Source organism: Sphaerodactylus townsendi, linkage group LG05 (assembly GCF_021028975.2).
Source record: "Sphaerodactylus townsendi isolate TG3544 linkage group LG05, MPM_Stown_v2.3, whole genome shotgun sequence".
In the NCBI taxonomy this organism is placed as follows: Eukaryota; Metazoa; Chordata; class Lepidosauria; order Squamata; family Sphaerodactylidae; genus Sphaerodactylus; species Sphaerodactylus townsendi.
The window spans coordinates 65,964,868-65,977,571 of NC_059429.1; the positions used below are offsets into that span (position 1 = coordinate 65,964,868).

The 12,704-nt window shown below is 44.8% G+C and overlaps 1 protein-coding gene across 3 annotated transcripts in view; it reads left to right on the forward strand.

Moving 5' to 3' along the window:
* Positions 1–12,704, forward strand: part of YIPF1 (Yip1 domain family member 1) — a 17,215-nt gene continuing 4,511 nt past the window's right edge. Inside the window, exons 1-8 of one of the 3 annotated variants that reach the window (XM_048496218.1) lie at positions 1–146; positions 1,617–1,686; positions 4,130–4,293; positions 6,672–6,752; positions 7,427–7,514; positions 7,621–7,737; positions 10,126–10,292; positions 12,195–12,377. In XM_048496218.1, coding sequence (XP_048352175.1) covers positions 1,656–1,686; positions 4,130–4,293; positions 6,672–6,752; positions 7,427–7,514; positions 7,621–7,737; positions 10,126–10,292; positions 12,195–12,377 — 831 coding nt within the window. In that variant the 5' untranslated portion in view covers positions 1–146; positions 1,617–1,655. Of the gene's footprint in view, positions 147–177; positions 237–259; positions 344–1,616; positions 1,687–4,129; positions 4,294–6,671; positions 6,753–7,426; positions 7,515–7,620; positions 7,738–10,125; positions 10,293–12,194; positions 12,378–12,704 lie in introns of those variants that run through there. The other 2 variants (XM_048496219.1, XM_048496220.1) reach the window with 2 other exon arrangements.

A 12,704-nucleotide genomic window follows, 5' to 3' on the forward strand; every position in this document is an offset into this window, starting at 1 on the left:
CTGCGTTGTTTTTTTCAAGAGCTCTGTCTCTTTAAGACAGGACGCGAAGTGGGGAGGAGAAGAAAAGCAGCCGTCCAGGTCCTGCAGTTTCCGGCAATACGGGCCTTTTGCGGCAGCCTCCGTCGTCGCTGTCGCGTTGGCAATAGGCAAGTAGTGATGGCGCCGCCTTGCGGAGAGGGCGAGGGGGCGTCTTGACCGCGGCCTGGTTCTAAGAGGCCGCTTCACACGTTACGGAGGCAAGGGGGTTTTAAAACAAGAGGGTACACCCAGCGGCAAAAAAAAAGCACCCAATCCCGGGCGTCCTCGTTCAAGTGACACATTTGTTGTCGCTTGGGCGCTGCCGGTAACTGCTTAAAGCTTTCTGTGTGACGTGGCCCTAACTGTGGATCCCCGTGCGCGGAGGCGTTGTGATCCTGGGGTGCACCCTTTTGTCCCCCGCTGTGACCGACAGCTGTCAGAGTTGCTTGAGCTCCTCCCGTTCTTGCTTCTGACCAGGGGGGCTCTAAGGGTGGCCTTTTCCTCACCGCTGCCCCTGCACGAGCGGGGTGGTGCTAATCTACATTAGTGACTGGAAGTGGAAATTACTGTAGGTTAGTTGGCAAAAATGTCCAAGACTGTCGATGTTTTAGGATTGAAGCATTTTCAGTGGGCAGGAAACCCTAAGGATTTCAGTAGCTCTTGTTCCTAAGTAAGTGCGCATACATAGAGTCTCGTAGTGAAATCCTAAACATAGCTGCACCTTTCTAAAAGGAACAGAATTATTTTGTCTACGTTAGAGGCTGTTGAAGCCATAAAATCCGGTTCTGCCTCCTCCATCCCATGGTGACACTGCTGTAGTAGCCAGGTGGTTTGGAAATGGTACAGCCAGGTTCAGAACCCGGAACAAGTTTTAAAAGTTTATGGCAGGCATTATCTGTCATAACCTAATCTACTTTATTACCCGTGGGGGACTACTTGAAACTCAGTGGATGCAGGTTTTCTCCCCCAAAGTGTAGAAGAGTTCTTGAGGATCTTTCATCTTTTTGCTATACCACTGCAAGCAACCAAACTTATGGCTGGCATTGCAAGCTGAATGCAGTTAGTGCCTTAAAGGGGAACTTTTCAAGCAATTCTAGTTGGTTTGGGAGTGGCTGTTGATTTAACAAACTAGGCAAACAGTTATATTGTGTGTCACACATTTTTATTTCAAATGGATCCTAGCTTGCTCTTATGTAAGAGTGATTCAGGCGTTGGGGTTTTTAGTCTCCTGTAGTCACAGTTTTATTAGCTAGGAAGGCACATCCCCAAGTCAGACTGGAAAGTCTTTCTAAACATTCAAGATCAAACAAAGGTTAGGCATCTGTTGCCTTCTCTGTCCCCAATTGGAGAGTTCATTTGCTTAGCATTGTTTGTTGCTCAGGCAATAATACCTTGCCTGACTCTGTTAACCCCTTTGTGGCAAATTTGTAATCTGGATGACCTGGACCAATCTGGTTAGCAGTTATTTTAAGGATTCTTTGTAGAGTTAAACTTGATGAGCTACACTCAGAGCTCATAGATGCAGTTTTACCCACTTATGAATAACAGAGTTGCATTTTAAAGACTGGAGACAATATTTATCTGCTTTTTCTTTTCAGCTGTTAATCACTTTTGAATACAACTACACTAGTGCATGAATGGCAACCGTGGATGACCTTAAGTTTCAAGGTAAACTGTAAAATTATTTATAAGGCTCTTAGTTGTTCTGTGGTCTCTGCATTGGATTCTTGATATTAGTGCAACATGTTCAGTTAAGTAGCGTTCAGATGCTGGTCTGTTTTTGCAATTGTAGTTAGGGCATCACATAATTGTAACTAAATTGGGTCTGCTTTGAATTCCTGGTTTGTCTACGGCTTGCCTTTTTTCTCAACACAAAAGAGGATCTTTGGGTGTGATCCAGTGAACCCATGTACTGCCTTTGTGCTGGCAAAGCTTCTTCCACTTGCCACTGAGCTGCTGCAATACAGGCAAAGGCAAAGCTCTCAGCAATCCAGGCCACTTGGGACCTTTCCTACTCTTCAAAGCCAATCTTCTTTGCCCTGCCCAGCCACTTCCTGAAGTAGACATTGCAAGTGAAATAAATCTTTATCTGCTCTGCAGTTTCCCATACTCATCCCTCTTGAGTTTTCCTGCTAATAAACTCCTGGCCCCTAAAGTGCAGAGTCCTAGGGACTCGTGTTATTGTACAATAATAGCTTAGAAGTATTGCCTGATTGTTTCCTCTTTTTAAAAAAAGTAGTGTCATTGACTCTGGAATTTATCATAGTCTTCCGAACATCATGGGAATGTTTCCAGATCTTTGTTAATCTCATTTTATTTGCTGTTTGTGGTTATCTTATAAGAACATAAGAACTAGCCTGCTGGATCTGACCAGAGTCCATCTAGTCCAGCATTCTGCTACTCGCAATGGCCCACCAGGTGCCTTTGGGAGCCCACATGCAGGAAGTGAAAGCAACGGGCTGCTGCTGCTGCTGCTGCTCCTGAGCACCTGGTCTGCTAAGGCATTTGCAATCTGAGATCAAGGAGGATCAAGATTGGTAGCCATAGATCGACCTCTCCTCCATAAATCTATCCAAGCCCTTTATAAAGCTATCCAGGTTAGTGGCCATAACCACCTCCTGTGGCAGCATATTCCAAACACCAATAACACGTTGTGTGAAGAAGTGTTTCCTTTTATTAGTCCTAATTCTTCCCCCCAGCATTTTCAATGAATGCCCCCTGGTTCTAGTATTGTGAGAAAGAGAGAAAAATTTATCTCTGTCAACATTTTCTACCCCATGCATAATTTTATAGACTTCAATCATATCCCCCCTCAGACGTCTCCTCTCCAAACTAAAGAGTCCCAAAGCGGCTGCAAAGCCTCTCCCTCATAAGGAAAGGTGCTCCAATCCTTCAATCATCCCTCGTTGCTCCTTCTCTCTGCACTCTTCTTTTCTATCTCTTCGGGATATCCTTTTGGAGATGTGGCGACCAATTGTGAACTGAACACAGTACTCTAATGTGCTAAGTCGCGACCACCTAAGATAACTTTTATATAAAGGGGCATAATGACAATTCTTGCAGTTTTATTATCAACTCCTTTCCTAATTTATTTATTTATTTATTTATTTATTTATTTATTTATTAGATTTTATACCGCCCTATCCCCGAGGGGCTCCGGGGATTATTGTGATCCAGTGAACAGTGCTGGACTTATACCGCCCTATCCCCGAGGGGCTCCGGGGATTAATTATCCCCAGCATAGAGTTTGCCTTTTTCACAGCTGCCATGCATTGAGTTGACATTCCCATGGAACTATCAACTAAGACGCCCAAATCCCTTTCCTGGTCTGTGACTGATAGCACTGACCCCTGTAGCGTGTATGTGAAGTTTGGATTTTTTGCCCCTATGTGCATCACTGTACATTTTGCTACATTGAACTGCATTTGCCATTTCTTAGCCCACTCATTGAACTGCATTTGCCATTTCTTAGCCCACTTATCTTACGAATTGTTAAACAACAGGCAGGATAATTCTGCTAGTTTTTAAAAAGTAGATTCCTCCTAAAAATATGGGATTGCTTTGTACATGCCAAAATATCATCCTATTTTGAAAATAGTCTGTCATATTATTTCATGGTTGCCACTACTTGAATTAAGCTTCATGTTTATTTTTGGGTCATTGTGATCCAGTGAACAGTGCTGGACTTCGGTATGGGCAATGCAGATTGAAATCTCTGCCTATCCAGCCAGAGATTTGATTCACACAAGATCATACAAGAGTTCTAGTCAAAATTTGCTGAATCTACAATGGCTGTTGACAATGCAAAAAGCTTCTAGTTATAAAATATCATGTGCATGACCTAAATATTTATACTGGCTTAGTCTGAAGTCCTGTGTGTAGTCTCTTTTGACACAGTTCCTACAGTATGCCACTGGCTCAAGTCTGGTAGAGTCAATCCTTGAGTGAGGATTCATGTCTGTGGTTGGCCATATAGTGGAGAAAGTGGACCAGCTGAACAAGAAAATACTTTGTTCACTCCTCAGCAGTGTAGGCTTTAGACAGTCTGTAATCTAATTCAATAGACAACAGCTGAACAATTAAACATTTGGGAGCAATATTTATTTTTCAGAATTTGATGATGCAGCCAACTTGTTGGCAGCAAATCCAGATGCTGTCACAATAAGCATCGATGAGCCTAGTGAGAAACCAAAGAAGAAGCATGGACATCGGCAAGACTCTGGGAGAGAAGAGGATGACGAACTGTTGGGGACAGACGATTCTGATAAAACTGAGGTTAGCTGATGTTGTGTGGCTGCTTCCAGCAAGCTGCATATTCTTCCCTAAGCTATTAATTGACACTTGACATATGGATTAGTCATCCACAAGGAAGAGTTGACACTGCTAGGCAGCAGAAAGATTGAGTTGTCAACAAGGCAGGGGCCTTGAAAAGATTCCGATTCCTCCTGCAGGCACAGGATTGGAAGAAATGTAGAGTGCCTTATTGGTGGGATGTGGTTAGGGAGAGATCGTCTATTACTGTTACTTGTTATGCAAGCTTACTAGTATAGAACCGGGTTAAGAAAATGTTCACCGTTGTTATGGTACTAGGTTGCTTGCATGAATAAATTTTCTGGCAGTTACTTGTGCATCCACAATGGGAAGGAATAACTAATTTCAAAACATTCCCTATGAGGTAAATGTACCACTATAAAAACAGGTTACCTAAATTAGGCATAATCTCTCAGTAGCCTGATATCTTTCCAGTTGCTGGATGATTTTTTCAGTATTACACTGTATTAAAATGGGATGCTTCATTCTTCGAAAGTATTGCAGGAAGAGGGTTGGGGAACTGCAGTTGCCTGGCCTTCCCACGATAAAGCAGATCAGAATAAAGAATGCGTATATTATATGCCTGTATTATCCTGAGAAGGCAGTCTCCACTTTAGTTGGGGGAATTAGCTGAAGACAGGGAATGAAGAAGGCAACTGTGATTAGTAACCTGTGTATAGCACCAGGGTAGTCCTGAGTGAAAACTCTCAAATGAGCAGGCAGTTGTACAGTTTTATTAAAGAATAAAAATAGTAAAACAAGAAATATATTTTAAGCAATGAACACATGCACACAAAGCATACAAGAGCTGACTAAGCGTAAAAGGAAGAAGTTGGATAGGGATTCAGGAATGGGTGATAGTTACCAGTCTTGAAGGGATGTCTGGAGAAGGTAGTCCTGAAGAGGAAAACAACCAATGTTTCTATACACAAATGGGGGTGTACACGGGGATCCAGAACACACACTATGAATGGCCCAAGAAACAATATTTATACTTCAAAATGGGTCCTGAAGCGGTATGAGGTAAGTTGGCAGGAAAGCCAGAGACACATGCCGTTTCCGCACGGCCACGATTGGGATTGGGTTGGCGTATATGACGCCGACCAACCCCCCCTGGGACCGTTCGCACGAACGGTCCCAGAAATAGCCGGGAAGAATGCGCCGCGGAGCGCTGTCTCCCGGTCAACCTGCCGTTTCTGTGGCCGTCCGGCACGTCGCTGAGGCCTGGGGACACCCCCCCTGCCCTGTGCGACTGCTTCGGCATAGCAGGGCAGGGGGGCGTGTCCCCAGGCCTCGGCAATGCACTGGACGGCCACAGAAACGGTAGGTGGACGGTGCACAGGGGGGAGGGAGGGCACCTTCGAGCTGCTGCTGTTCTCACAGCAGCGGCTCAAAGCCACCGTTTTCCGTAAACCTCGCTCGGGAAGCGAGGTAGGAAAACGGCGGCTTTGCGCCGCTCGGGCAGAGCAAGGGCGGTGCGGCTGCGAAGCAGCTGCGCCCCCTGTGCAAACGGCTCCCTGGGGACGGCGTTTTTGCTGTCCCCAGGGCGCCGTATTTGGCCCGTGCGGAAAGGGCCAAAGAATTGATTGCTTTTCCAAGGGAGAAAAAGAAAGGCTTTATGAGTTGTCAGGACCCAAGGAAATGTCTGGGCTATTCTGTTGAATACTGATTGATTACTGGGATGAGTTCAGATGGGGTAACTAATGGTCTACTCGGAGCACTGATTGAATCACCTTAGGATGACACAGTGGGGATTAACTAGCCTCATTGTCCATTTAGCACACCTTAGGCCAGAGGAAAAGTTAATTGGCAACCTCCTTTCTGCCCAGGGGTGACACACAAGATGGATCCCAAAACCCTATGAGAGTTTCATGGGAAGCTTTGTCTTGCTCATATGACAATCCTTGCCTGCCTGTGCCTTCAGGACACCCCATAGCGAGAGGATGAGGGTCCAACTACTTACACCTAGCTAATGCTAAATAGATATTCTGGATAAATTTTGGCTTGCATAGAGTTCTTTGGAGGGCATTAACTACGTTTTCATTGCCTGAATAAGAGAGGGTGGATTGAAGGTTCTCTGAATGTCTGATGTAGGGGTGGGGTGGGGTGGAGGAGGCATGTAAAAACAGTCTGAACACATGCTTGAGATAAAATTGCAGGGATAACAGGCTGTAACGTAGAATATGTGGCAAAGATTTTGCTGAGAATTCTGCTTCCATGTTAAAATATTTCTTTTCCATTTCTTCTACATTCCCATCAAACTGTCTGGCCTTTAAAGTGGCTTGCTAATATTGATAAAAATAATCTACATCAGTATTTCTGTGATCATGTTTCCTTTCCAGTTGCTTGCTGGACAGAAGAAAAGTGCCCCCTTCTGGACATTTGATTATTACCAAACATTTTTTGATGTGGATACATACCAGGTTTGTGATCTCTAGTGATGTTTCTATTAAGAAAATGTGCATGTTCCTCATCCTGCTCCATGCCCGCCCCCCCTTAAGTTTGGTAGAGCTGGTGGTGTGCTTAATCTGCAACTATTCAGTATTTGTTTGTTGTCATCTACATGCCTGTAGCAAGAGAAATGGCAAGGACCATTTATTTTAATGAGTGCCTGGATGGTTGTTTCCCTACTTCAGGTGTCAGCCATGTTGTGCAAATGTATAGCTTCTGATCTCTATTTAATATATAAACTTCTGATCTCTATTTAATATATGATTAATTAATTAATAGGATTTGTTTTGCATTTCATTATCGGTGTTGTATACTCATGTTTGTCATGCTGTTTGGAAACAGCCCCCTGAACCCTCATTAGCACCCTTTTTCAAATAGTCTTCCTGCAGTGTGTTCTCCAACATCACTCCCTCCTTTATTTAAATGATTGTGCCACTGTGGATTATGGTCAGCAAAATAGAATGGGGAGTTACCACTGTAAGAAAGAGAAAACAAAGCATAGTGGCATTAAAGAGAGGTAGGGCAGGCAGTTTATATATATTCTTCTGGACCATTTCCAAAAAACCAGTGCCTATGGTTCTTTAATTTAAGATTAAAATATATTAATGGACTTCTTCATTCAAATACTTTGTATTACTTTTATCAGGTCCTGGATAGAATCAAAGGTTCTGTTTTTCCAGTACCAGGGAAGAACTTTGTAAGACTGTACATACGAAGTAATCCTGACCTTTATGGTATGTGCAAGTATTAACAATCTCATAAGGGGGTTGCTGGTGTACTTCTACACTGAATGGAAATGGCTCAAAGAAAATAACACTGTCTATTTTGTCCCCATTCAAGGTCCTTTCTGGATATGTGCAACATTAGTCTTTGCCATTGCTATTAGTGGCAATCTTTCAAAATTTTTCATCCGTTTTGGTGACCCTTCTTACCTTTATGTGCCTGAATTCAGAAAAGGTATGTAAACACTATTCCAAGTGGGGTTGAAGACTTGTTTCTTTATCTAACTATAATCAGAATTATTTAAAATATGAAAGACAACTGCATGAAAGAGGACATAACTCCAGTATAGAAGGTTATGATATATCTCTTGCAGTATACAAAAGGGATGTGCATTTGGGTAAAAAAGAACCATATTGGTATCTTTTGGGTATATTTAGCACCCCAAAAATATCTGAGAATTTTTTGGGATATCAGAAAAATGGTCCCCAAAATCCCAGAAATATTTAGGATTAATGGGGAATATCAGAAACCAATATTCGCAGACTCCCTGGAGTATTCCCTCCCCCAGTTTTTCTTTGTTTTGCTTTGTCAGACTCATTCTATTTCAAGTCCATTTGTCAGTTTCAAGAGGATTTTTTTTCCTCTGCCAGAATTTATTTGGTCCCTTCGCCTTTGCTTAGATTGGTTCTGCTGTGATTCTTCATTACTTCTGTGAGGATTGAACTGCCAGAGTGTCATTGAGTTCTGCTGGGTTTCTGCACATTGCAGTTGATTCTGCTGGACTTGCAAAAGCCACTTTCAATTTCCACTGTTGAGGTTCTCTGGTTTGATATTTCTCTGGTTTGATATTGTTTGCACTGCCACAGTGACTCTGGGTTCTTGTCATTGGTGTAGTTCTATTTTCAAACTCCCTCACCGTCAGTTTCCACTTCAGAGACTCTCTAGTTTGTTTTTGGTCCTGTTGAACTTGCAGTGCCAATGTGACTCTGGGTTCTGCTACGCTTCTGCACGTTGGCATTGATTCTGTTAGACTTGTCCCCGCCTTAAGTTTCCACTGAAGAGATTCTCTAGTTTGACTTTGGCTCTGTTTGGCTTGGCACATTGGTTTGAGGTTCTGTGCCGATTATTGAGGTCTGCAATGGTTCTATTGGGGTTGTTGTGTTGGTTCTTCCATGGGAGACATTTGACCAGTGATTGCTGTTTGTGGGAATGGCTTCTGCTCTGGAAACAACTTGGAGGGGTTTCCCCCCATGGGAAATAATGGAAGATGGCTGAAGGCACACTGTTCAGGGGCCCGTAGAATTGGACCCCTTGGTCCAATTTACTTGACATCTGGGGATTATTTGAAGGACAGGAAATAGCAGCTCCCTGCAGTTTTGGTGCCTGTACCTTTAAAAATTACTCTCCCCACTCCACCCCCACCCCCCCGCAGCCACCTGGAAATTTTCTGAAATAGATTTAAGTATAAGACTGAGGCAGTGGGAACAGCCTAAAGAGCTTTTATTTATTTTTATTTATTAAGTAGTTTCTATATGAACCATTCCCTTTTGGGCTCAGGGCAGTTTCCAACTTGTATAAAAACATCACAAAAGTACAACAGAAACATAGCTTAAAATTTAAGATTAAAGTTTAACTTTAAAATTTAGCAGAGCACTTCAGTCTCACCTGAATTCCATAGCCCCATCTTACTGGTGACAGTTATAGTTGCATTTGGATGGGACAACAACAAAACAAATGAAGAGGAAATATGATGGAGGTAGGGAAGAAGAAAGAAAACGGGATAGGAAAAGGAGCGGGCAGAAAAGGAAAGGCAAGGAAGAGGGAAGGAAAGGGAGGGCAGCCTAATGATGGTACCACCATAACTACGTCAACTATACACCTGGTGGAACAGCTTCATCTTACAAGCCCTCTGGAACTGCACTAGGTCCCACAAGTCACTGGTCTCTCTAGACAGAGTGTTCCACCAGGTGGGGGCCGAGGCCTAGAAGGCCCTGGCCCTAATTGAGGCTAGTCAGATCGCTTTTGGGCCAGGGATCACCAGCAGATTTTCACTGGCTGATTGTAGCAATCTTCAAGAGATGTCTCAGGAGAGGCGGTCCTGTAGAAACATGAACTTAAGACCATTTAGGGCCTCGAAGATTAACACCAAAACCTTGAACCTTGGGTATGCCCTTGACATGGGATCCCTGTAAGAACCGGGACTACTGCATTTTGTACCTGCTGGAGCTTCTGGATCAGGCCTGTGGGTAGCCCTGTGCAGAAGTCTAACATAGAGGTGACTGTTTCATGGATCATTGTGGCTGGATTGGTCTGGGACAAGTAAGGCACCAATTGTTTTGCCTGGCATAGGTGGTAAAAAACCAGATGAGACATGTGTGTCTCTTGAGCCTCTGTTGATAAGGAGGAATCAAGGAACACGCTAAGGCTGTTATAGTTTGTGCTGTGTTCAGCTGCACACCATCCAGAGTTTTTTTTAAGAAGATGAGTACAGTTTCAACAGAATATTCAGTAATATGCCTGAGTATTATCTGGTGCAGCTTACAAACCATAGGGACTAACAACACTGACATATCTTTATTAAGCTTCATATGATTCTTGGTGCTAAAACAAATCTCTTTACAGTCTCCATAGCTGCTACAGCTATCTATGCTTATGCGTGGCTGGTTCCTCTGGCACTCTGGGGATTCCTTATGTGGAGAAACAACAAAGTTATGAACATTGTCTCCTACTCATTTCTTGAGATTGTGTGTGTTTACGGCTATTCACTCTTCATTTATATCCCAGCTGCGGTAAGTACAACATAAAGAACTTTAGAAGAAGTCTTTAGTAAATGCTGTATGTATGGAGTCCTTAAAAATAACTGATGTTCTATGTTGGAAGTTTACCTGAGGCAATTTATAATATGAAGCTTGTCCCCTAAAGTTGTTCTGTAGAGGATACTGCACAAATGCTCAAGGCTTATTTCACGTGACCTGGAAACTGTTCAAAACTGCAGTGATCCCAGGCGGTAGCTTGAATGGTAATTTTGAATTTAAAAATATGAATTAAAACACATTCTGTTGATGACATATAGAAAAGGGTTATGTGTAGTATTGTATTTTTAGACACCGCAGTCAGGAAAAGTGACACATTTACACTGGGGGCAAATCCTTCTTCAGGCTGCAGGTAGCAATTTTATACCATTTCTGATTCTAGGTCAGTGATGGCGAACCTTTTTGAGACTGAGTGCCCAAACTGCAACTCAAAACCCACTTATTTATCGCGAAGTGCCAATACGGCAATTTAACCTGAATACTGAGGTTTTACAGGTTCTGGTGGGTTTTCTGGGCTGTGTGGCCATGGTCTGGTGGATCTTACTCCTAGCATTTCACCTGCATCTGTGTCTGGCACCTTCAGAAGTGTATCACAGAGGGAAGTCTGTTACACACTGTGATACGCTCTGTGACTTCCCTCTGTGATACACGTCTGAAGATGCCAGACACAGATGCAGGCCACGGATCCTGTGATCCATGAAAGCTTGATGCGGATTGGGGGTGGGGGTGGTGGATGGGAAAGCTGTCACTGCCCATGGACCCTGTGATCCATGGGCAGAGAAAGCTTGATGGGGGTGTGGGGTGGATGGATCAAAGGAGTCTGGAGCGCCACTCTCTCTCTCTGAGAGGTAGCCTCTCAGAGAAAAGTGGGCTCCAGCTTTTCCTCTCAGAGAGAGAGGGGAACTCCAGCCTCTGCATTTGTTTGGGGGTTTTTTATGCCGAGAAGGGGGCCCTTTCTCGGCTTAAAAAAATACCCAGGCTGAAGTGTTGGAGGCCACCGAGCAGGTTGCCGCCGCCGTTTCCCCCTCTGCCCGAGGGAGAAAGCAGCCACCATCTCCCTGGGGCAGATGGGGTTCCCTGCTCTGCGCCACCTGCCCCTGCGCCATGAGAGCAGGCGACACCGAGCAGGCCGCCACCATTCCCCCTCTGCCCGAGGGAGAAAGCAAGCACCTTCTCCCTCGGGCAGAGGGGGTTCCCTGCTCGACGCTGCCTGCTCCCGCAACGCAAGAGCAGGCGGCCCCGAGCAGGCCGCCACCATTCCCCCTCTGCTCGAGGGAGAAGGCAAGCACCTTCTCCCTCGGGCAGAGGGGGTTCCCTGCTTGACGCCGCCTGCTCCCACAACGCAAGAGTAGGTGGCCCCGAGCAGGCCAATGCCACTGCCATTCCCCCTCTGCCCGAGGGAGAAGGCAAGCACCTCCTCCCTCGGGCAGAGGGGGTTCCCTGCTTGACGCCGCCTGCTGCCACAATGCAAGAGCAGGCCAACGCCACTGCCATTCCCCCTCTGCCCAAAGAAGAAGGCAAGCACCTTCTCCCTCGGGCAAAGAGGGTTCCCTGATCCGCGCCGTTGGCTCCCGCGCTGCGAGAGCAGGCAGCCCCGAGCAGGTCGCCGCCACCATTCCCCCTCTGCCTGAGGGAGAAGGTGGCTGCCTTCTCCCTTGGGCAGAGGGGGAATGGCGGCGGCAACCTGCTCGGGGGAGATCCGGGCACTCGCGTGCCTGGTGAGAGGCCTCCGCGTGCCATGTGTGGCACGCGTGCCATAGGTTCGCCATCACAGTTCTAGGTGATTCAAACATAATGTTGCCATGGGACTTCATATTGTTAGACGCAGGAAGCTCTGGATTTGCAGTTAACAGTTGACTCCCTTTCTTTTTCGTGCAGATTTTGTGGATCATTCCACTGAAAGCTGTCCGGTGGGTTTTGGTGGCATTTGCTCTGTGTCTTTCAGGATCTGTTTTAGCAATGACATTTTGGCCTGCTGTTAGAGATGATAATCGAAGGATTGCAGTGGCTACCATTGTGACAGTTGTACTACTCCATGCCTTGCTTGCTGTTGGTTGCTTGGTATGACACTTCTGTTCCTCACAGTTCATCAATATGTACTTTCATCTGAGATCAGTTTTGTCTATGGTTCATTGTATAGATGCTGAGGTTTTTTATGCAGAACCCATGCAAACTACATTGCAGAAATAAGAGACATTATTTAAATATATTTAGAAATAGGCATACTTCTCTAGAGATTGATTTAGCAATTTTTTTACCAGTTAAGTTTCCAGAATGCAAAATAGTGTATTTGTTAAATTTAAAACCATTATTCATGAATGCTTGTTTGAATAATCTTCTGGCTTATTCCCCATGGCATTTAGTTTTGATTCATATTTGAAAAATATA